This window comes from Sycon ciliatum, chromosome 3, assembly GCF_964019385.1.
Source record: "Sycon ciliatum chromosome 3, ocSycCili1.1, whole genome shotgun sequence".
Taxonomy (NCBI): Eukaryota; Metazoa; Porifera; class Calcarea; order Leucosolenida; family Sycettidae; genus Sycon; species Sycon ciliatum.
In genome coordinates, this window is record NC_088645.1 from 41,414,841 (window position 1) to 41,438,897 (window position 24,057).

The window sequence follows — 24,057 nt, forward strand, 5'->3', positions numbered from 1 at the left end:
TAGAGCGCTGCGTATTGTATTTAGCATGCCCCGCCTATCTGATGTCTCCCTTGTTCTTGCCCGCTACCATATCATTCCCGTGTCTGTCAGGTGTCAATTCAAGCTGTACGTTCTAACGTACCGTGCGCTTCATGATCTGGCTAGTGTTTTTGTTGCTAACTGTTTCTGTCTCCGCTCTAAATCTACCTGCACTAGTTCTCGCACCCGTTCTCAAGTGTCCTCTTCCCTTGCTCTTCCGACAGCCAAACGTCGCTATGGTTTATTTTCTGTCATTTTCCTTGGCTCTGACCGCTGGAATGCCCTCCCAGCGGAGGTCCAGTAGTCGCATCCAGAATGTGAGGTCAGTCATCATGCCTGACCTCCTATATGGGTCTAACGCCTTCTCTTCCTCCCTCAAGGTTTCGCAGCTTGACCGCCTTCAGGTCCTGCAGAACCGAGCGGCGAGAGCGGTATACGGTTTGCCGCCTCACACCTCGGCCCAGCCTCTGCTCGAACGTATGTTCCTGTACAGAGTTCGTGAGTGCTACGCCCAGAAGCGGCGCGTCCTGGTGTGGCGCTGTTTCAATGGGAAAGCCAGCAGTGTCCTCCAGGACCTATTCTCACCATCAGCTGGCAGCACCAACCTGCACCAGGTTTCCAGGGGCCTCACTGTCCCCTCAGCACAGTCAGAAGCCGCAGATCTCGCCTGGCCTTTCAGGCAGCCTTGGCCTGGAACGCTCTCCCATGGAGTGTAAGGGAGATCAAGGCTGCCCAGAAATTTAAGCTTGCCTCCATCCCCTACACCTTGCAATGAATGCTCTGTCTGACTTTCCCCGTCAACACACTACGTCATTTACTCTTCTCTGCGTGCTTGTGCGCCTATGAACTCTTTGTGTTCCCTCTGTTGACGCTTCAAAATCGCTCTATTGACACTGCAAAATTGCTCTGTTGACGCTGCCAAATTGCTTATCATCTCTCTCTCTCTCTCTCTCTCTCTCTCTCTCTCTCTCTCTCTCTCTCTCTCTCTCTCTCTCTCTCTCTCTCTCTCTCTCTCTCTCTCTCTCTCTCTCTCTTCTCTCTCTCTCTCTCTCTCTCTCTCTCTCTCTCTGTCTCTCTGTCTCTCTCTCTCTCTCTCTCTCTCTCTCCTCTCTCTCTCTCTCTCTCTCTCTCTCTCTCTCTCTCTCTCTCTCTCTCTCTCTCTCTCTCTCTCTCTCTCTCTCTCTCTCTCTCTCTCTCTCTCTCTCTCTTCTCTCTCTCTCTCTCTCTCTCTCTCTCTCTCTCTCTCTCTCTCTCTCTCTCTCTCTCTCTCTCTCTCTCGCCTATGAACTCTTTGTGTTCCCTCTGTTGACGCTTCAAAATCGCTCTATTGACACTGCAAAATTGCTCTGTTGACGCTGCCAAATTGCTTATCATCTCTCTCTCTCTCTCTATCTCTCTCTCTCTCTCTCTCTCTCTCTCTCTCTCTCTCTCTCTCTCTCTCTCTCTCTCTCTCTCTCTCTCTCTCTCTCTCTCTCTCTCTCTCTCTCTCTCTCTCTCTCTCTCTCTCTCTCTTCTCTCTCTCTCTCTCTCTCTCTCTCTCTCTCTCTCTCTCTCTCTCTCTCTCTCTCTCTCTCTCTCTCTCTCTCTCTCTCTCTCTCTCTCTCTCCCGTAGCTCTCTCCCTTTTGAAATTCGCTTCCATAGAATTGGGCACCATTGCCCGTTTGGCCTTGCGAAGTAAAATAAAAATCAACAACAACAACAACAGGTCCGCTCAAGTTCTTCCCTGCATACCTTCCGTAATTCTGTTCTTCATTTTTTAGGGTACCCTGTCAAAAGGCCATAGGCCAGGGGGGATTGCCCTATCAAAAATTTAATAATAATAATAATAATAATTTGAAACTCGGATATTGAGCCAATAATATATGTAGAAAGGAAAAGGAAATATAGATACGAGTTGAGAGTAACTCTCCATCACTGTAACCAGATACTATATACAGTCAGAAAGTGCAACAACTAGGCACAAAACTGACAGAGTATTGAGACATTTTGTGCCTAGTTGTTGCATTTTCTGACTGTATATAGTATCTGGTTACAGTGATGGAGAGTTACTCTCAACTCGTATCTATATTTCCTTTTCCTTTCTACATTTAAATAATAATAATAATAATAATAATTAAACTCGGATGGAGAGGCAAGGATTGAAAATTCAAAAAGGATGACCAAACGTTTACAAGTTATCCGTTTTGTCCAACACTAACGGTTATAAGCAGAATACTGTTCAGTCAAAAATGTATTCTGCTTACAACCGTTAGTGTTGGACAAAACGGATAACTTGTAAACTTTTGGTCCTCTTTTTTGAATAATAATAATAATAATGGAATGCCCTAAATGATGGCCTCTACATCATATCAATACCGTAATATACGCATTAATGTGCAAGCCTTTTCTTGCAGAAAATGGCACTTGTCTTGCATAATCATGTTCTTCTGCAGGGGAAACATGTGGGTAGTGGTGGTGATACTTTTTTATACTCAGATCATTCTGTGGATGTTGCTGTTGCAGAATGTCATGACTTTGTCATGAAATTGTCTTGTCTTTCAGATAATTCAGATTTCCCCACCCTCAATCAGATTTACTTGAGAAATGTAACCAGGTGCGTGTCGCAGATGTTTTTGTTGATTCTGTGTTTATAATTGTAGTCATGGGTTGTCGTGATAAGGTCATCCTCCATCCTATTGTACTGAAATGGTAATCCTGTTGATGTCGATAAAACGTTTGGAAGTAGTTCAATGACTTCAAAGTGTTACAAGTCCACGATTGTCTAAAACAACACAGCAAAGGAGGAACAATAAACATGTATTAAAATGTAAACAAATACATTGAGTCCGACACCTCGTTCCAACAACTACACTGATTCTGAGGATATAAGGAGCAAGGATATATGGTTGGAGGTACTGAGAGATAAACAAGGCACTCCATAATAATAAAATGTTACACATCTTGTGAGTGTGAATGCTATCCAGTCAAACCTCTTTAGGACGAACACCAAGGGACCGATGGTATTTGTTCTGTGAGTTTGTCTTAACCCTATTTATAACCAGTGAATAATACAATTATTTCTCCACTAGAGATACAAAATTTAATAGATTTCTTCTACAGCGAAAGATTCTAAGCCAGACCGACCCATTGACTCGTCTCGTATGAAACAAATAAGTCACTGAACCTTTCTTTAGCAACATGACGGCAACTGAAACAGCAACAGAGAAAATACGATACATGTACTGCACATTCTTGCAAGGTACTACAATCAGATTGCAGATCGTAAATTCTTGCTTTCCCGGCATGCAACTTTATTTGGGGCAGTGCAATCTCGGCGGTACTCACAGATCAAACAGTATGGATTGTTATTATTGCATTCCACCTAAAATCAGCACACTCAGTTTCGTAAAATGAAAGAGTCAGCACAAGCAAATGAATCAAAGAGAATCAAAGGGAACTGGTCAACTCACCTGTCATTGAGTAATATTCCGTGAAAGGAGGTCTCAGCAGAGCCGAAGCGAAATAAGCCAGGAGACGAAATATCCGAAACAGCTCACGCAAGAAGCAGTTCCAAAGAAGGAAGTCCCTCGCGCATGCACATCCGAAAACGGACTGCAACATAATCTGCCGGCATGCCGTGCACCGCGCGCGTACTGTGCCACGTAGATCTACACAGCACGCGGCGACCACGCGTTGGTAGATCTAGGCCTAGCGCCTAGGAGCTGGAGCCTGGAGGCATGGAGCAGTGAAATACCGAGCACCTTACGTAGAAACTTACGTAGCCTACGTGTCAAATAGCGGTGTCGTTAGGTCTTGCCATGTGAACACAATACATGTAATAGAAAAGCTGACAGGATCGCTTTTCTAAATTTTGAGATGCCGGGTATTTCCGACGACTCCGTTCGGAGTATGTAGACAGGACAGTGATGTTGGTTGGTTGGTATATTTTTTTACTTCGCCAGAACGAACAGGCATTGCTGCCTTCTTGCCTGGACAAGTGGATTGTCCAAGCTCTCACAAAAAGACGAAGAAAGGAAAGAAATATTACATGAGAGTGTGAAGCCTGCAATCCTATAAGAGAAAATTCCATGAGAGTGTGACGCAGGCATGATGAGAGAGGAGAGAAAGAGAGAGAGAGAGAGAGAGAGAGAGAGAGAGAGAGAGAGAGAGAGAGAGAGAGAGAGAGAGAGAGAAAGAGAGAGAGAGAGAGAGAGAGAGAGAGAGAGAGAGAGAGAGAGAGAGAGAGAGAGAGAGAGAGAGAGAGAGAGAGAGAGAGAGAGAGAGGGGGAGGGAGGGAGGGAGAGAGGGAGAGAGGGAGAGAGGGAGATAGATAGATAGAGAGAGAGAGAGAGAGAGAGAGAGAGAGAGAGAGAGAGAGAGAGAGAGAGAGAGAGAGAGAGAGAGAGAGAGAGAGAGAGAGAGAGAGAGAGAGAGAGAGAGAGAGAGAGAGAGAGAGAGAGAGAGAGAGAGAGAGGAGAGAGAAAGAGAGATGAAGAGGAGAGCTAGAGAGAGACTGCTTTAATGCCTGGACAAGTGAATAGTCCAAGCTCTTACAAAATGACCAACAACAACAGCAACGGCAACAACACTAGCAACAACGACAGCGACAACAACAACAGACCAACAACAACAGCAATGGCAACAACACAGCAGCAACAAAAACAATAGAGTGAGAGATTATTATTATTATTATTATTATTATTATGCCGGAAATGACCCAAAGGCAATGTGCCTATCGAGGGGTTAATTTGATTGAAAGAACAGTAGATGTAGATGTATGTACAAAGACAAGTATGGATTGATGAGGAGAGAAATGGGGAAAATTAACTGCAAGGTGGCGGAATTCCGTTGATTGCATAAGCATGGTCAGCTGTAAATTTTCCTGAGGGCAGCTTTGAACTTATAGAGCGAGGCTTCCGATGTTAGACTGGGGGGGGGGGGGGGGGGGGGGTAAACAGTTCCATAGAATAGCAGTTCGGAACATGAAGAGAGACTTAGACAATGATTTGTGTGTGTCATTGACAGAGGCACACTCGGAGAGAGGGGGGGGGGGGGGAGAGATATGCGGATTGTTAAAATGGATTTCGACATGAAGTTAGGTACACAAAATGTTAATATGGGTAAAGGCTGGGCAAGTCGAGAGCCGTGGCTAGAGCTTCAAATGTCCGCCAATCGCCTTCCGTACGGACTGCAACTGGGAGAGTATTCCACAGAATGCTGGCAACAAACTGAATTGAACGACGTCCAGCGGGACCAGGGAGGAACGGAACTCTCAGCAGGCTTGACACTTGACCCCGTGTCGTCCTCAGCTGAGGTGTGGCAGGGTCGTTGATCGGCACGAACAGATTCTTTAACAGAGGACTTGTCTTGTCACTTAAACATTTGAAAACGAAGATGGCAAGCTTCTGGAAGAGAAGCTGTGGCAAGCTTGACACACCCAGTAGCTCGAAAAGGGGGGCAGTCGGGACCAGAGTCCTTTGCTGCAGGGTCGCTCTGACACCGGATTTTGACAGGCGGTGGAGTTTATCCAGGAGCTGCTTTGAAAGACTGGAGAAGAAACAGTTGGATCCATAGGACAGATGAGCCTGTATCATGCTGACATACCAGACTTGGCGGGCTCTTAGGCTCAGGGACCTGCCGTGTCGCCATAGCTGTCCAATTACTGGCCCGATCTTGCGTCTGACATGGCTGATATGTGGCTGCCAGGAGAGGTCATTGTCGATTACAACACCCAGGTATTTTGCAGATGTTGTTGCTTCCAGGGGTTGTCCTCGACAACGTACATGTTCTTGAACATCAGCACCGCCTCTTGGCTTTACAAACAGAACTAATTACTTGGGTTTTCTGGGCATTCAGAAGTAGGCCGATGTCATCTAGCCACTTGGCGAGGTTGATCACTGCAGACGACAGAGACTCGCAGACTTGCTTGGGACACGCGTTGGAGCAGTCGAGAGGGTCCGGCGGATTTGGCCGGCAGAAAAATTGGCAGAATTCGGTACTTTTTCTGGTAAGTTTCATGCATGTTTGGTATATGGATAAAAAAATGGAGCAGAATTCGAGGAATTGCCCGCCATAAGGTTTGTATGGTTCTGCCAATTTCACTGCTTTTCGAGCAGAATCTGCCACCTTTTCGAGCAGAATCCGCCGGTCCCTATTTCTGTTGCGGGCCGGCTTTGCCTTTCTTCAAAAGGAGTTATATCTCGCGTTGCGTACATAAAATACGGTGAAGTCGGTGTATTACACATGGATATGTGGCGCATATATGGTGACCAGCATGTCGCCTCCACATGGTTATGTCCATATAGGTCAGTGCGCTACAGTAGCTACGTCCAGACGGGTAGAGCTACCGGCAGACCATCAGACGCCAGGGATACACTACAGTCAGTAGTAGTCCACTGTCCGATCCAGTCGGCTAGATCACTACGTCAGATCAGTACATGCCCAAGGCAATGGATCCTAAAACGTATTCTGTCGGACACGACTCGCGCACTACCGTACCCGAATACACAGAAATAACTCCGCAACAGGAAGAAACTCTTTCTGCTTCCGGCAACTAACTACTGACAGTGCTGTACTTCTATCTGCTGTACGTACTACGCAGACCAGCGCGCGAATTGCTTGGCAAGCTGGTCTTTTGTAGGCCAATTAATTATATTTTCGCCAAGTTGGTGATCCCCTCCGAAAGGACAATAGTTCCAAGGCCTGCAACGTCGGGTCGCTGAGTCTCTACACCACTCCAGCCGCCCTGACCTTTGTAGAAGTGTTGGAAGCGGCGAGTCGCAACAGTTTGTGCTATTGCAGTGTGGCGAGGAGCCAGGGAAAAGTTTCACCTCAGTTTAGGTTGAGTACCACGGTGATCCAGTTTGTGCTGGAAAGGCTATTGCCACCTGTTTCCAGTCCAGCAGTGAACCTCCTCCAGATTCCGGCGAAGTAGGTCTCACAGCGGAACAGGGACATCCAGAACACGGTATGATCATCAAGCTGCTACTGAAAATTGAAAGTAATTTGAAATACCGGTATTCATACCAAGTTATGGACTCGGGTGGAGAGCCAAGGGTTAATTAATTTAAACAAAAGAAAATGGACCAAGGAGTACCGTCAGTCAGTGTCGTGCAATGTTATCGCATGAGCTGATTGTTTAGTAACTGGTGGTGTTAGTGGACATTATAGTGTAACTTGTAGTTCCTTGGTCCACTTTCTTTTGTTTAAGCCATACCAAATTGATTCTATGTTTTGCGTCGGACCTTTTCTGGAGAAAGCAAGCAGCGGGCGGAATAAAAACAAAAACAGAGGAAAAAACAAAACTCCATTCTATGTGTACTGAGCCATGTTGCACAGAGAATACCACTAATATTAGACTGTTACCGTAAAGTACCGCCAGAGCGCCCCGTCTCGCGAGAGCGCCCCACCTTGATTTTACAGCCAGAGAAAGGAAAATCGTATGACAGAGTGCAACGAAGTGTGTACGATGTGAGAATCTTAGTGTACTAAGGTCACACTTGGCAGGTTTTTGTGTGGAGCTTGTGTCCACTTTAAGGTATGGATTGACTGCAAAATGTGCAATATGTGTACAAGGTTCATGTCGTATGATCTGCAGACAGCAGACCACCTCCACAATACGACCACGAAAGGGTGAGATGGTGGGGCGCTCTGGCGGTACTTTACGGTACTTGTAATTAGGGGTATGACAGTGCACGGGTAGTCGGGTACCCGTGCTACCCGTGAGGACCTCGGGTAGTCGGGTACAGAATAGTACCTGAAAACCCGAAGTCCCAGACGACATCATGTGCAGTGCATGTGTACAAATTCATGTAATACCCCACATGTCCACCCAGTGTGTAGGGGAAGGGGTGCAGTGTGGTATTACCATGGGAACATTACCCGATCGGGTACCCGTGCTACCCGTGGAAACCTACCCAAACCCGATACCCGAAGAAAACGCTACCCGACTCGGCACTACTTATAATTATCAAAAGGGACAACAAGTGGCCACAGGACAGCTGGCAGACTGGGCTGGAGCGATACAATAACAGATTTGATGGATGGCTCCTTCTGCACTTTGACATAAGTCGAGTGGAATTCCGCTCCATCACGATCGTGGAAAATCTCGAAGTCCTCGACACCTGGAATCTCTGATCGCTGCTCGCTTGATGAGCAGGCCCTACTGTACGACTTGGAAAAATAGAAAGTTTCATCGCTCACGCCTTCCACGTACCATCGCCTGGAATGCAAGATTATCGAGAAGCTGATAACCTCTGATCTCCAGAGTGCTCACCAGAACAGCCATCGATTGACTCGTCTCGGTTCTTTTTTTTCTTGTCAAGGATTCGAAAAGGTACGCGCACGCGGTGACGTGAAACATGGAAATTACTTGGTGTGGCATTATCGATACAGCGAGGGTTGCGTCCCACTACCCGGCGTAGTTTCACAGGAAGCATGAGTTTGGAAGTCTGAAGGAAATGTTGAACGGTCGCCGTTGCCTAGGTGACAGCCACGCCAGAGCTCAGTGCATGGTTAAAGCATCGCTGAGCCATAGTGAAGGTGTCACAAGGAATACTATGACATTTCATGGCAACAGCCCATGGTAACCATGGAGACAAAGTATGGAATTATTTTGCTTTCCACTGCCTTGGCGGCATTCCAGTCCTGGTGGTGACAGCCTGTCAGTGTTTTTCTTCAGACTTCTTCACCTTCAGTATCTCCAGCTGCTTATGAGTGTTGAATACGATAGGACATGTGAAACTGTCTCATCTAGGGTGATGACCACCCCTGAGCTTAGCAGTTAGGGCATTGGTTATCGACGTGCAATTTAATGAGTTCTGGATGTCAAACCACTGCAACCGGTAGCGAGAAATGCACTGACTCCAATGGTGAACGTCCCAGGGCTAATCGGAGCAGCTGTTCCCGAGTTAAACCAGCTTGAAGTTTTCACTAAATTTTGTGACATCATGATGATGTCATTAGCTTGCCCAGACTAGGCCAGATATGTGACATCAGAGAGATAGACTTTGTGTGGTAGAAGTTGGGGAATCACCTACACGTATTTCTTCCTTGTTTGTCCACAACGATGAACTTCGTATCAGAATGTTTTTCCAGCCGGGTTACCGGTAGGATGCCATATGTCCCATATCGAAGTTTGAAAACATCCGACTTCTTTGTGACAATGGAGAGCCAAAATACTGCCATTTCCCCATCTATTCCCATACAAAGCCTATCTTCCAGAGCCACTTATAGGCGCGAAGTATACAGCGGAAGCGCTTATGGGCGCTTTGTACAGAGAGTGAGTCTCTAGTGCATCTCTGGGCCGCGACTTTACTGTAGCATCTCAACTGATGATGTAACTGATGACGTATCTGATGATGTAATTTGTAACTGATGATGATGTAGCTGATGATGTAATTGATGATGTAATCGCATAACCTCTATAGAGCTCTTGCACTACAACACTTACCGATACAGACAAGCTATTTTTTTCTCCACAGTTCCACATTCTTATAACTCTGTATTTGGTAGAAGGCAGAACAACATTCCGATTAGTCAGATCAGAACAGGATGTGAATTTCGTTCCTCGCCAATGATATTTGGGCAGAGTTCAGGCCCGGCGCTTGACTCTCTAACTTTAGCCAGGAAGAAGCGCTGCTGAGATCAGTCATTCTGCACAGAGGGTCATGTGACGGGAGAGGATCATGTGACGGGAGAGGGTCATGTGACGGGAGAGGGTCATGTGACGGGAGAGGGTCATGTGACGGGAGAGGGTCATGTGACGGGAGAGGGTCATGTGACGGGAGAACCTGGTACACTGTGCATGAAAGGACCGTTTCGAGAGTCAATTTGCAGTCTCTATGGCCGTGTCATTCCCTCTTTCATCCTGTGTTGTGTGTCTGATTCCGAAGGGTCACATGAAATTTCCTTGCACCTTGTTTTGTGTGTCTGATACAGGGGTCACATGGTTGCCACTCTCCGTGCCGAGAGAGCAGCGGACGTGTTCTCCATATTGCTGCCAGTGCTACTACCATCACCATCTTCATCATCGCTATCAGCATCGCCGGCATTGCCCCCTACTCTGCTCTGTGCATCCATCCTCCGCACATGATGATGAGCTGCACGGATACCCATGGTAGGTCACTCTAGAGTACTGTACGTGCATGCATGCGCATGTGCCCGTGTGTATAATTTTGTATAGTCTATTTAAAGGATTCCCCTGAGGCCGTTTAGGCCTATCGAGGGGGTCTCCACTTCTGTACAGTTTGGATGAGAAGATGAGAATACAAAGTGAGCAGAGACTGAGGAGAAATAACACGACGAATAGGACAACTGGGAGTGAGCAAATCAATGAGGAAAACAAGGAATGAATACCTTTGCAGTTAAATTGAAACTTAGCCATACTATTATGCAGTTCTCATTTAAACTCAGCATATTTATGATGGAGGTTATGGTAGGGGCAGACAGTTCCACAGAGTGCCTGCCTGAAGCAGAAACATAGAAGATAGTATGCAGCCATGACTATGGAAGACTAGTTTGTTCGGACGGCACTCACTTTTAGTAACGTGTGTCAGTGAAACTCTGAAGGAGAGATGGAGATGGATAGAGAGACGGACACACGGTCACCTAGACTAACAGACTGCCAAAGAAAGATAGACAGCCAGACAGACAACAGTACGTAGCCGAACTACCTACCGCTGTACGTTATGGATATTCGACCTACTGCTGTACGTTACAAGGAGGAAAACTTCCTTCTAGTTAATTCTGCCTGCGGAGAGGGCTCAACACAATAATGTGGAGCACTATTACACACAAGATATAGGCACCTGATGATTGCATTGAGCAAGAAACTCTGAGTTGCGACAACTCTGTAAACCTCCGTTGTGCCCTTTGTGTGTACTGCTGTACGTTATGGATATTCTAGCGCCACCTTACTGGTGTGTTACTACTCACAGCATCAAGCACTTGCTTCAGTCCATTTCAAAACTATAAGACGCGTAGTGTTTTGCAAAATTCGATGGGATTTATTTAAATATTTTTAGTTTTTTTCTCCAGATTCCGTCTCTGCATCGCTTCACAATTCTGGCTATATACTTTGTTTTCGCCACAATTGAAGTTTATTTTTAGGCCAGGTTTTCCGGTTTTACATGTAATTTCTATTTTGAAGGGTTTGACCAGTTTGTTTCGGATTTTTACTCCTGCTGAGACAGTGCTGCGCCCAGACCATCGCGGGTGCATTTTTGTACGGGTCCTGGTAGCCTCGTGGTTTCGATCCGTGATTTCCAGTACAAGTGTGGGGCATTCGAATCCCATCACGCCTCCTGCCTTTTTTTCTCTTCTTTTCTGCATGTTTTGGATCTTGTTGGGTGAAATACAGTAGAGATGATAATTATATTTTCTCTTTTTGATTTGATTTGAGCCTCCCTGTTCCCTTCGCCTGACACAACGAGTGACAGTGGTTTCACTCACGCCAGTTGCAAGGTGAGTTCGACGACGAGGATTTTGGATACTCAAGCGTCAATCAAAATCCAGCTCTTGTTCGAAGAAACAATGAACACGACTAATCATATCTTTCTCGGCATCACTGAGATTCTTACGGGCCGGTCTTGGAAGTCATTACAGTCGGGCACTCAGAAAATGCAAACAAGAAGAAAATTCATTTGAGACTTTCATTTCTTTTGAGACTTTCCTCACACCTTTTCATTTGCGACTTTGCGTGTTTTGCATCTTTTGTATTTCCCGCGGCGACGAAGAAAAACCTGAAAAACACATCTGAAAACCAGAAAACACTCATGCAAAACTCACGGCTGTCGTGCGCTACAGTACGTACGGCTCGTACGTATGAGTTCACGCGTCTATAGTTTTGAAATGGACTGTAGAAAGGCAGGTAGGCAGGCAGGCAGGCAGACTGACAGACTGACATGCAGACAGATAAACAGACAGATAAACAGACAGACAGACGGACATACAGACAGACAGGCAGTCAAGCAGACTGACATACAGACAGACAGACAGATAAACAGACAGATAAACAGACAGACAGACAGACAGACAGACAGACAGACAGACAGACAGACAGACAGACAGACAGATAAACAGACAGATAAACAGACAGACAGACAGACAGACAGATAAACAGACAGATAAACAGACAGACAGACAGATAGATGATGAACAGATAGACAGATAGATACTAGATAAGGGGTCCGGAATCACGAGCAAAAAGCCCCAAACTTCAGTAAAGAACGGAATAATGCCCCCCCCCCCTCATTTTCGAACTGATGTTGATGTTACTGTTGATAGGTTTCTGTTGGTGGGTTGCTGTTGGTGGGTTGCTGTGACTTTAGCAAGACAACAGCAGCTTTGCTTTAGCCTATACCTAGATGAAGCAAAGCTGCTGTTCTCTCGCTGGGGTGTCGGAACTAGTGCGGCGGGTGCGCCCCAAACCGCACCAATCGTCCTGTGATGTTTTGAAGCATTGAAAACAATATGGGCTAATTGGGCTCAATTTTTTTAAACATTCTTGCGTGGGAGGGCCCTGTACCCCCCCCCCCCTCCCCCTCCCTCCCCCACCCCGCCGCCTTCGCAAAGTCACACAAATGTAGAATACCGTATTTTCCAGAGTATAAGCCGCACCACACCCCCCCCCCATTTTTCGCCACGAAATATACACATCTACTCTATTTACTGAGAAGAAGTTTGGAGGCTTCCTGCAGTTTCATAGTAGATACAATTGGGTGAACTCACCCATTCCACAATGCTCTGCAAATTTCCGAACCATTCCATTATATACAACGTTTCGGCCAATGGCCTTCTTCAGGTAGTCTCTCTATTTACTCTATTTATCAACGTTAATTTGATCATCAGAGTACAAGCCACACCCCCATTCTTTTGGTTGAAATTTGAGTGTTCAAAGTGCAGTTTATTACACTCCGGAAAATACAGTACTTTCCTACGCGCTTGATAAGTTGATAGGCCATGTTCTCGCACTACATACACTACATCAGTATCGTAGTGTCTTGTATTAAAGCCTATCTCGAATAGAAGCCTGCTTTGAATGCAAGCCTCATTTTCAAGATACACTCTTGGCATATACCGTATGTCAGCGCCTTTAAAGCCATGCCCTTATATTCGAAACACCGCTGCTTTCCTAGATATTTTAGATGCAAAATGACTCATCCACTACGCCGTGCCAGAAAAGTCAAAGTCCACACAGAAATTTCAATCTAAATCCACTTGTTCGCCTTTCCTGCTGGGCTGTATTTTTATTGGCCTAGTGCTTATTCCTTCATTTTTGCAAAACGTACTTCAAACCTCATTTCATTTATGAAGCCCATGGCTTTATAACTGAGACTGGTTTCATAATCGAATATACCGCCATGGCTTTTAAGGTGCGGGCATACAGTAAGCCTGGTTTTAGCGTTGACACACGTAGAAATACCTGGTTTGAATAGAAGCCTGGTGTAAATGGAAGCCTAGCCCTTACATCGGCTTCTACGGGAATAAACCCGGCTTTAGTACGCGGCGACATTACTGTTTCTGTTTGCAGCCAGGTTTGGTTAGGCCAGTTAGGCTGAGTCACTCTAGTCTCCACCGAGGCACACGGACCAAAATCTGATAGAGCATCCCGTGATGATAGTCAATTAAAAAATCGTACTTTTTTCTCGTTTGCATCTTTCCCGCAAACCAATGACCAGAGTATCCTGTGCTTTGCTTCTTGTCAAACTTCCAAACTTCAGGTATGGTTGCGAAAGCAGTTTTGCTTCTGCTGGCTCTCTGCGTTGGTATAGGTACGTACGCTGCGGGGTATGCTGGTTATGTTCAGGTGGGTGTTTCAAATTGGACTAGTTTCACCGTGGCGTTTACGTCGCATGCATGCCGTTGCCATGCAAGTTGGCCGCTTGACGGCATCTCCGACTGAACAACCTGCTTGTGAAATCATGCACCTGCTTTCAGGCGTAAAAACCCTGTTGTAGAGGCTTGAGTCCTCATTTGTTAGACTTACATGTCTTTACGAGAGAGCTTGGAAGCGCAGGGCCCTGCGCTATGCTTTTTTGCCTAGCTCATCATGCATGTTATTTGAACTGATGGAAATGTTTTTTTTTCATTGATTGGCTACATCATTGTATTGCAAAAATTGTCCTACTATGACTGTCTTTTCGCTTTCATCGTACAACCACACACCTTTAATTACAACATCATGGCCAGCAATCGAGGACATCTGAGAGTTGTAATTTTTGTACTCCTCTGAGGTGTGATTTTTGGCGTGCTGGGCCCAGCACAAGGAAGCCGTCTGCAAAAAAACTGCAGAAAATGGTTGTTGTTTGATCCTTTGGTGTAATCTTTGTTTCTAGTCGAAGCTAGTTGCTGTTTGGAGCAGAAACGCTGAAATTGACTATTTTCTGCATGTACTCATACATGTACTCATGTACTCAGGCATGCGGTCTCACTCGTATTTTAGCTCTTTTTCTGGAATGGATGCTGCTCTGCGCCCCTTGGTGAACATTTCCTGCGCTCGTGGAGCAGCTGAAAAGGACCACTGGTATGTCTGGTTCCTGGTTTGAAAGTGGAGAGTCGACTTTTGTGCCTTGAAAAAGGAGTAGAGAGCGATAGAGGTACGTCTGTTGCTTATTTTTGAGTGCTCCTCGTACATTTTGATCGTGATAGAAATTCTCAGACCAAAGTCAGCGCGATGATGGCCGTACAGTTTTCTTGTGGATTTTTTAGTTGTTTCATCTCGTATCTATGTCAGTATCGTGATGGTGAAGTGGAGAGGGTGATTTTCTTCCTCTAGGCTTCGTTCCGCCGACTTTGCTTCGTCCTCGTTGAAAAGTGATCCTGAAAAAAAGGTCGATTCGAAAAATTATGTTGATTTTGAATGTACGTGATGACATGCGATTGCTGGCTATGTGGTGTTTTCCAGGGGTGCCCCTTGTCCCCGGTCCTTTTCAATATTTGTTTCCAGCTTCTGCTGGACTCACTTGCAGCCCCTGAATTAAGTTGCCTCTCCTATGATTTTAAATCTGCCCCTTTGCAAGTGTCCCAAACATCTTTTGCTGATGACGTAGGCCTCTATAGCAAATCTAGTGCAGGTTGTCAAAAACTCATTGCGGTCACGGAGGGCTTTCTCTCGTGGACCCAATGTATGCAGGCGGCGCCTCACAAATGCAAAAGCAGTGCAGCAAAGCTTGTAGATGGCCGGTACAAACCTTACAATCCCTGCCTGACGATGTCAGGGAGGAAGATCGCTTTCATTGAACCGAAGAGTTCAAGTTTCTGGGGAGAAGGCTGCATGCTGATTGCTCTGACCAGACCCAACGAGAAGACATCCGTCAACTCACTGTATCTCTCATGCAAAAAGTAGATGGCTCTTGGCTTCAATACCACCACAAGCTATGGCTTTACCACCATCTTGTAGTGCCCAAGCCTTCTTGGTCTTTCCAGGTTCTTGAACTCACACAAGGTTTTGTACGTGTACTGCACTTTATGTGTTTACCATTTCTGAAGAAATGGTCTGGCCTACCTTGATGCGCAAACTCTGCCATTCTTTTTATTGGCAGTCGCAAACGCTTCGGCTTACGCCTCCACTACCTTCCTACGGTGTGGAAAAGTGCCAGTCCATCAAATGGCACATTCTTCGATCGAGTGGGGATGCGCGCATGAGGGCGCTGTACACTCTGCGTCGGTGTAAGGATGCGAAGCTGACAAAGTGGTATGCGGCGACAATAGAGCTGGAGTGTACAGAGGCATCAGTAGGTTCAGGGACTCTCCGTCCATTGTCATCGTCAAGTCATCGTGCAGGGTTGGGTGGTCGTCCTCCGGAGCAGCATTCCAAACCCCCGAGGAAGGATCTCCTTCAAACATTTGAGGAGATCAACGCGCAGGAGCAGATTTTGAGGCTGAAGACTCTTCAGGTGCAAGGCAAGTGGTTGGAGTGGACATCGGTGAGGTGGCAGGACCTCTCGTGGACAATCCCGTTTGTACGGTGGTACTGGTAAGGATTTGAAATTTCTTCTCGCGTCAACCCTCGACGCGCTGCCTTCTCCGACGAACCTACGCCGTTGAGGAAACATGGTAGTGGATCCGTACTGTAGTTTGTGCCATGCCTGGGCCTGTACTACGCGTCACGTGCTTGGCGCTTGTCGCGTAGCGCTGGACCAGGGACGTTACACTTGGAAGCACGACAACGCACTCGGGGTCATTGTCAGAAACATGGGTGAGGAGATTCGAATCCGTGCTGCTGCTAACACCGTACAAACTGAAAATTCAAATGAGCTTGACTTCATCTCGTTGTGCAAGGCGGGAGAGAAGCCAGTTCGCGTTCAGCCCTGACGAAAGTTGGTTACGACTGATCTCCTGTCAGCGGCTCCAGACTGGAAACTTCTTGTCGATTCAGTTAGTGCAAAGATGTCTTTCCCTAGCTGTGTTGCACTACCACCCTAAGACCAGATATAGTTCTGTACTCTACGAGTCACAGGATTGTATTCTAGATGGAGTTGACAGTTTGTGCTGAGGACAGATTCAGTGTCAGTAGCTCGCGGAAGAACAGGCGGTATGCGAATCTGGCCGATCAATGCCGAGCAAACGGGTGGCAGGTCGTTTCTTTTCCGGTTGAGGTAGGTGTGCGTGGTTTCGTCCCGGACTCTCTTCGGAGGGCTCTGTAAGCGCTTGGGTTTTCTAATCGAAGAATACAATTTATTTGTAATTTGTGCAGTAAGACGTCTCTGCGAAGCAGCTACATCATCTGGCTGCGGCATCAACAAAAACACTGGTCGGAAGATCCACTTTTCTGAGGTACTATTATTATTATTATTATTATTATACGCATTCCCGCGGCAGCGTCAACCAAGCAGTTATGCTTGATCCACACGTTCGCTTATGCTGGACATTGAAACAAAGCAGATGTAGACAGCTCCTAGAGAATGGGGCTCTACAAAACCAATGATCGAAGTTAGTCCTTCAGTAACATGGAGCGTCATAAAATTGGTCTCATTGGAAAAATGTCATCACTATTGTCTCCTCATGTAGCATCATGGTCAATGGGTGGCCAGATAATTATACGTATGAGGTTGAGTTGCCAGATAATTATTAAAAGATTCAAATAGTAATATTATTATAAAATGGTTGTTATGAGTTTATAAGGGTGCCATGGCTGTTTCTACTCGTGACGAGGGTGTGCACAAACACTCTTCACCAGCGCGTTCCATGCTGGACGGTCCACAGCAATCCGCTCCAGACGGCGCAAGTCCTCAACACTCCGCAGGTGCCCATTGTTCGACTGGGACAGATCGGTGTGGAGCTTTATTGGTAGTGTCACCCTCGGCCTCCCACGGTACCTCCCCTCGGGTGCCTGAAAGTATTGCTCCATGCTCAATCGTGCTGGCGTGTCCTTACCCAGGCGAAGCACATGCCCGAATAGACTCCAGCGTGAATTTCGGATCAAGTCCGACACCGGCTCCACTCCACATCGGGCATACAACGCCAAATTACTAATCTTTTGTGGCCATGTGATGCCGAGAAGTGACCTGAGTTGCCTTCTATGGAAAGCGTCCAGGGAGCGTTCGCTAGCAACCGTCAGGCCCCAGGTGCCTGAATTATAGAGAAGTATCGGCATGATAAAGGCGCAGTACAACCTCATACGCAGAGGCTCTCGGATCAGTCCTCGGCGCTTCCAAAGAGACCACATGGATCGGAAGGCAGCCTCGGCCAATTGCCTGCGACATGTCACATCCTCAATGTTGCCCAGGAGTGAGCCCAGCTTTCGGGATGTCCTCCAGCGCTCGTCAATTCTGTCTACAGATCGACCCAGCTCTGTCCACTCAGTTTTGGTGTTGTTGACTCTCAGGGCCCACTGCCCGAGAGTGTGGTCTATGACCGGTTCGAGCTCTGTGAGCCATTGACGACTAAGGCTTATGAAATCAGTGTCATCTGCGTAGACAAGCTCAAATGGAATGTTGATGCTTTGATCCATTGGCGGTCTATTTCGTGCCACCTGGGTGCTCCTCAGATCTCTCAGTGCTGCCTCTAAGTATATAACAAACAACACCGGGGAGAGAGAATCACCCTGCGGGGTGCCAATTGTAGTTTCAAGGGACTCTGATACTGCCCTGCCGATGCGTACCTGCAGAGTTGTGTTGGTCAACAGCACTCTAACCAGCCGAACATCATCCTCCGTCAGGAAAGACTCGAGAACTGTCAACAGTTTGTCACGATGTATACAGTCGAATGCTTTGGACATGTCGATTCCAAGAATGGTCATTTCCCGCCGATAATGCTGACATGTTGCTGAAAACCATCTGTGGCTCCAAACAAGGTCCGCTGTAGATCGGCCTGCTCTGAAACCACTCTGCGTCGGAGACAAGTACTCACCGACTTTCGACGATATTCTTCGCAATGTAATAATGGAGAGCGTTTTGCATAATGATGTAAGGAGGACAATAGGGCGCAGATTTCCAGGTGGTCCAACCGTCTTTCCTGGTTTCTGAAACGGTACCAGTGTGCCACATCCCAGGTCAAGGTGCTGGTGAGTTGTAAACATGCTGTTGAACAGACAGGCAATGTGAGGTGCTAGGTTTTCTCTTCCATATTTCAAGAGTTCGCCTGGGACTCCATCTGGGCCAGGGGACCTTCCATTATTCAGTTTTTTCAGTGCGTTGGAGACCTCAGCAGATGAGATTTGTCTTTGGAGGCTTCTTGGGCGACCGGTGAATGGCTCGACGCCTGCATCCACATTCCCACGAAACTGGTCATGGAAGTGGCTCCGGACCGCAGATGCCGCCTCCTGGTCATCGGCTATGAAGCGACCCTTCTGGTCATGTACAATGGGCTTTCGGCTTGGCTTTCTGGTCATCAGCTGGACTGCTTTGAACATCCGTGCTCCATTCTTCAACCTCTCGACTTCCGCTGCTCTCTCTTGCATAATTTTCTCTGCATTGTCTCGGCATTTTGTTCTTATAGCGTGAAGGATTCTGTTTCGTTTCGTCTTGAGAGATGCTTTGGTGTCAGGGTTGTTAGTGCTGAGGTACTGTATATGGGAAATGGTTTGCTCCCCACACCGGAGCTCGCGCTATTCCGCCGACTTTACTTGACACTTGACTGACTCACGACTGCCATCCAGAGTACACGAGAAGTCCATCGAACCTTCGACTCGGCAAACCTGCAAGAAAGCACCACTCCCTGCTCAATACACAGTGTTTCGGGGAATTCACCCCTCATCAGTTAAGCTTGAGTAGGCTGAGGAAGATTGTGCCTGAAGAGCACCACTTATATAGTGCTCTCCAGGCACAAACATCACCAGGGATACAAACTTACAGAGACGCTCCGTTTCCAGCGCGACAAACACCTCGTGAACACCAGATAGCAGCGTGAGTCAGTGTCGCTCCTGGACGGTGAGACAGACGTCGAATACCCTCGGTCATTCGCAACGCTGTCACCTCCAAACCAACTAGTCGCAAGCCCGCGCTGGGCACAACAGTACAAATCATCGCCAAAGTCGCCACCACTACTTCGTACTGTATATGGGACTCCGTTTATTGAGGTGCGTTGAAAATTTTATTCTCTTTATCTTCTTATGTCTTTTCTATTATTTCCCCCTATTATAATTACGAGTTCCTATCAGTTGCTGTGAACACCTTGAGTGGAGAGCACTCGCTCGAGCGTTGAACCCGGGTTCTTAATCCACCATTTCCAGTTCGCAAGGCTGGGCGGGGTTGTGAGCAGGCTTTCATTTCATATTTTCTTATTATTTCTGCTTTTCATCTCATTTCAAAAATTCTGCGCATTTTCTCCATCTGCGCATGAAATCTAGACTGACAACCTGCTTGTTAAATCATGCACCTGCTTTCAGGCGTAAAAACCCTGTTGTAGAGGTCTCAGTCCTCATTTGTTAGACTTACCTGTCTTTATAAATGTAACTTACTCTCTCTCTCTCTCTCTCTCTCTCTCTCTCTCTCTCTCTCTCTCTCTCTCTCTCTCTCTCTCTCTCTCTCTCTCTCTCTCTCTCTCTCTCTCTCTCTCTCTCTCTCTCTCTCTCTCTCTCTCTCTCTCTCTCTCTCTCTCTCTCTCTCTCTCTCTCTCTCTCTCTCTCTCTAACTCACTCTCTCTCTCTCTCTCTCTCTCTCTCTCTCTCTCTCTCTCTCTCTCTCTCTCTCTCTCTCTCTCTCTAACTCACTCACTCTCTCTCTCTCTCTCTCTCTCTCTCTCTCTCTCTCTCTCTAACTCACTCTCTCTCTCTCTAACTCTCTCTCTCTCTCTCTCTCTCTCTCTCTCTCACCAGGAACGGGTGTCGTGGAACTGCACAGCCGGGAGCGCCTGGATGCGGATACTAACACTTACACCCTCGTGCTGACTGGTGATGAGAAATTCAGTAACTTCGATAGTGAGCCTATTCACTCTGATATTTTAGCTTCCCTACCACATTGCAGAGGCAATGATCCTGGTATAGCCTTGATACATACAGATGTAAATGGAATCAACACTACAATTCCATTACGCCGCAGTGGATCTTTCTTGCGTTGGGACGTGCAAAGGGATCAAGCCAATTATAAGCAAGGCAGCCTTAGGTGCGTTTCTAACGTAGGGGTATCGGCCAGGACGTTCGTACTGAAACGATACGGTAAGCATATGGCTCTGATCTCGGCTTTTGGTGTGCGTGTGCGTACGTGAGTGTGCATGCGTGCAGGTAATGTGCTTGTGTGTATGTCTGTTTGCGCTTGAATATATGCATGCATGCGTGTGCATGTGTGTGTGTGTGTGTTTGTGTGTGTGTGTGTGTGTGTGTGTTTGTGCGCGCAAACACGATAGCCAACGCCTCTCGCTCAAGCTGACTGTAATGACTCTCTGCTTTGGACAAAGCACGTGACACATAGACAACTGGCCGAACAGACTGGTCCGGCATGACATGTAGAAGTGCAGCACCAATACCAGCAGGGGATGCATCACACTCTAAGATCAATGGTAGTGTAACATCATAATGAGCCATAACTGGATCGGCGATGAGAAACTCTTCAACCTTGGCAAACGCTGACTGACATGCATCCGTCCAATTTAACACTGCATCCTTCTTTTACATCTCGTTTAGGGGTTGTAGCGAAGAGGAGCAATTGGGGATGAACCGACCAAAGAAATTCACGAGCCCCAGAAACGAACGCAAAGTGGACACATCATGGGGCCTCAGGGCATTCTGAACACTCAAAACCTTCTCCCGACTGGGCTGGTCCCGACTGGGCTGGTCCCGACTGGGCTGGTCCCGACTGGGCTGGTCCTGACTGGGCTGGTCCCGACTGGGCTGGTCCTGACTGGGCTGGTCCTGACTGGGCTGGAGACCAGCCTTCCACAGTGTACACCAAAGGCAACTAACTTGCGGTTTACCAATCTCACATTTCTCACGGCGCAGTCGTAGCCCTGTCTCAGCGAAACGACGGAGGACTGCTCGTGTATGCTCGTTGTGTTGTGGCCGGGTGTTACCACAGATGAGGATATCGTCGAAATAGATAACACCATCTAGACCTTGTAGAACCTGCTCGATGGCCTTCTGGCAAATTGACGGAGCTGAGCTGACGCCGAAGGGTAGTGTCGTGAGTCCGTACAAACCATTGATGACACAATAGCGTTTACTGTCGTCGTCGAGCGTTAGCTGAGCACAAGCTTGGCTGAGATCGAATTTGGAAAATACAGATCCACCAGATAATTGCCATAACAAAACACTCCGGCTGGGAATAGGATGCTGGTTGGCCTCAATGTGCTTGTTAATAGACACTTTAAAATCAGCGTAAAAGCGGATGATGATGGTTTTTTCTTTTTCACAACCACCACGGGGGATGCCAAATCAGCATTAGAGACCGGCTTGATGATCCCCTCTCCCTCTAGACGCGAACACTCCGCTTCAACCTTAGCGCGGACGGCGTACGGGACAGGACGGTATAATAGTACCCAAGGGCCCTCTTGAAACACGGTAGGGAACTGACGCAATAGACTATCTAACGGCAATGCATTGGCTTGTGCATTACGAAAATTTGACCAGTCTATAATGACGTGGGACATCCAGTTTCGACCAAACAGGGGCTGACCACTACCCTCTACAACAACGATGGTGTCTCGAAACTGGCAAGACTCATAACGTACATCGACAATGCATTCACCCAATACGGACAGGGAACTACCACCATACGAACGCAGAGATGCACGAGACTTATTCAGGCAAACATTGGTAAACTGCTCCTTCCAAACAGAACTTGGGAATACTGAGAATTCTGTACCAATGTCGACTTCCATTGGACAGACTACACCATCTAGGTACTAGAGAGGCCGTGCACTTCCGGTGGCGTACTAGTGGCAACACAGGGACCCATGGAAGAGGCGTGTTGCTGTGTTGCCTCAGACAAAGCTGCAATCTCGAGACAGGTACCCGAAGTTAGTTTTGGATCAGACGGCAACTTCTTTTTCAGCTCAACATTCAAAAATGCATGACACCACGTGGTCTCGGATCATGTCATCACACCCGGACCCAGAATCACACAAGCGGGCCTGAACGCATGATCTCACAACAAACTGACTCACCGACTCGCTCTTCATAAAATTCACCTGGCGCAGCACGTGACACTCATATACCGGATGTGGCGCCGCCTTGAAGTGTTCGGTGAGTTTTCGTAACGCAACCTTGTACTCGTCGTCGTCGGCTGGCAGAGCCGTCGCCAGCGGATCGTCGAGGTCTTCAAATAAATCCTGAACCTGTGTTCCGCCAGTATGCAGCACAAGGTTTTTCAACCGTTTGGTATCCGTAATTCCTTGGCGTTCAGCCATGTAAGTAAAACTTCGTAACCATTTCTTCCAGCGCGAGGACACCTCTGCCAGCGTTCCCCGGTATTCGCACACTGGAAGCTTGTGGGCTCCACTCAGGTTACTGCAAACTCTCATCTTCGTCGCCAATTGTTATAAAGTACGCATGCAAGGTTCAGTCCATGCAACTCTCGTATACCACAACAGGAACTACCATCTGGTTTGTTCTAGGATAATTATAGAAGTGAAGATATAAAGGGCAGCCATGGAGAGATAAGCTGAAGAGACACGTCAGCGCTGTGGTGGCAATAATGGCATTGTAACATGACAGTATAGAACTCGTCAGCCCGTACCCAAAGTAAGACACACGTCAGCCCGTACCCAAAGTAAGACACACGTCAGCCCGTACCCAAAGTAAGACACACGTCAGCCCGTACCCAAAGTAAGACACACGTCAGCCCGTACCCAAAGTAAGACACACGTCAGCCATGCAGAGGTAATGTAGAAGAAGAAGACTGATTCATAAAACGGTAAGACATCGTCACTCTTCCTCATGCATGCATCAAAAGGAACGTAGAACGATGCACATAGTAGAATGACACACGTAGTAGAACGTAGATCGTACGACAAATACGATACTGTAATAGATCAATCTATAACAGGATCTATAACAGGAGCGTGAGATAAGCACAGGCAAAATCTGCCTTCTCACTGGGCGTATTGCCACAGTTCTCGCAAAATGATGAGGGTGGTGGTATAAGAAAAGGAGGAAGAGGAAGATACAATCATGATCAAGGCACAAAGAGAAGACGGAAACAAATCAATGAGGGAGTACTACAAGTAACGAATTTGAATTTGATGAATTTTCCATGAAAATAATGCAACAATAACCATGGATGGCTATAGTAGGCTATAGGGAACACCCGCAGTCCTCCTTTTTTACTTCACCTTTGCCATGCAGTAGATATCTACTCTTAGCTTGGTCTGTCAATTCTGAGCTTTCCTATGGAAGTCCGTGTTGCTTGATCTGCGGAACCACCTCCGATCTCCTCGGCCTGGTTCAAAGTGTCTTGCCATAGTCGTGAGCTGCTCCTTTGGGTATTTGGGTATATGCCGAGGCAGAAGCACGCTTCTTCAGAACAAATCTACTTATACCAGTTCGTCTGGCTGTTAGTTATGTCTGTTAACCATGGACTGTTTCTGGCTAGATTAACTCTTGTGTAATCAATGGTGCTAGTGAAGCTTATATCAGATAAATCTGATTCAGCCACCCACACTAGTAGCAAGTATCACCTTCACTG

The 24,057-nt window shown here is 47.1% G+C and overlaps 1 protein-coding gene across 1 annotated transcript in view; it reads left to right on the forward strand.

The window, feature by feature from the left end:
* The first annotated feature begins 6,600 nt into the window (after window positions 1–6,600).
* LOC135812245 (uncharacterized) overlaps window positions 6,601–24,057 on the forward strand; it is a 35,059-nt gene continuing 17,602 nt past the window's right edge. Inside the window, exons 1-4 of the mRNA XM_065325587.1 lie at window positions 6,601–6,965; window positions 9,938–10,115; window positions 13,720–13,770; window positions 20,256–20,594. Of these exons, the coding sequence (XP_065181659.1) occupies window positions 10,088–10,115; window positions 13,720–13,770; window positions 20,256–20,594 (418 nt within the window). The 5' untranslated portion in view covers window positions 6,601–6,965; window positions 9,938–10,087. The remainder of the gene's footprint in view (window positions 6,966–9,937; window positions 10,116–13,719; window positions 13,771–20,255; window positions 20,595–24,057) is intronic.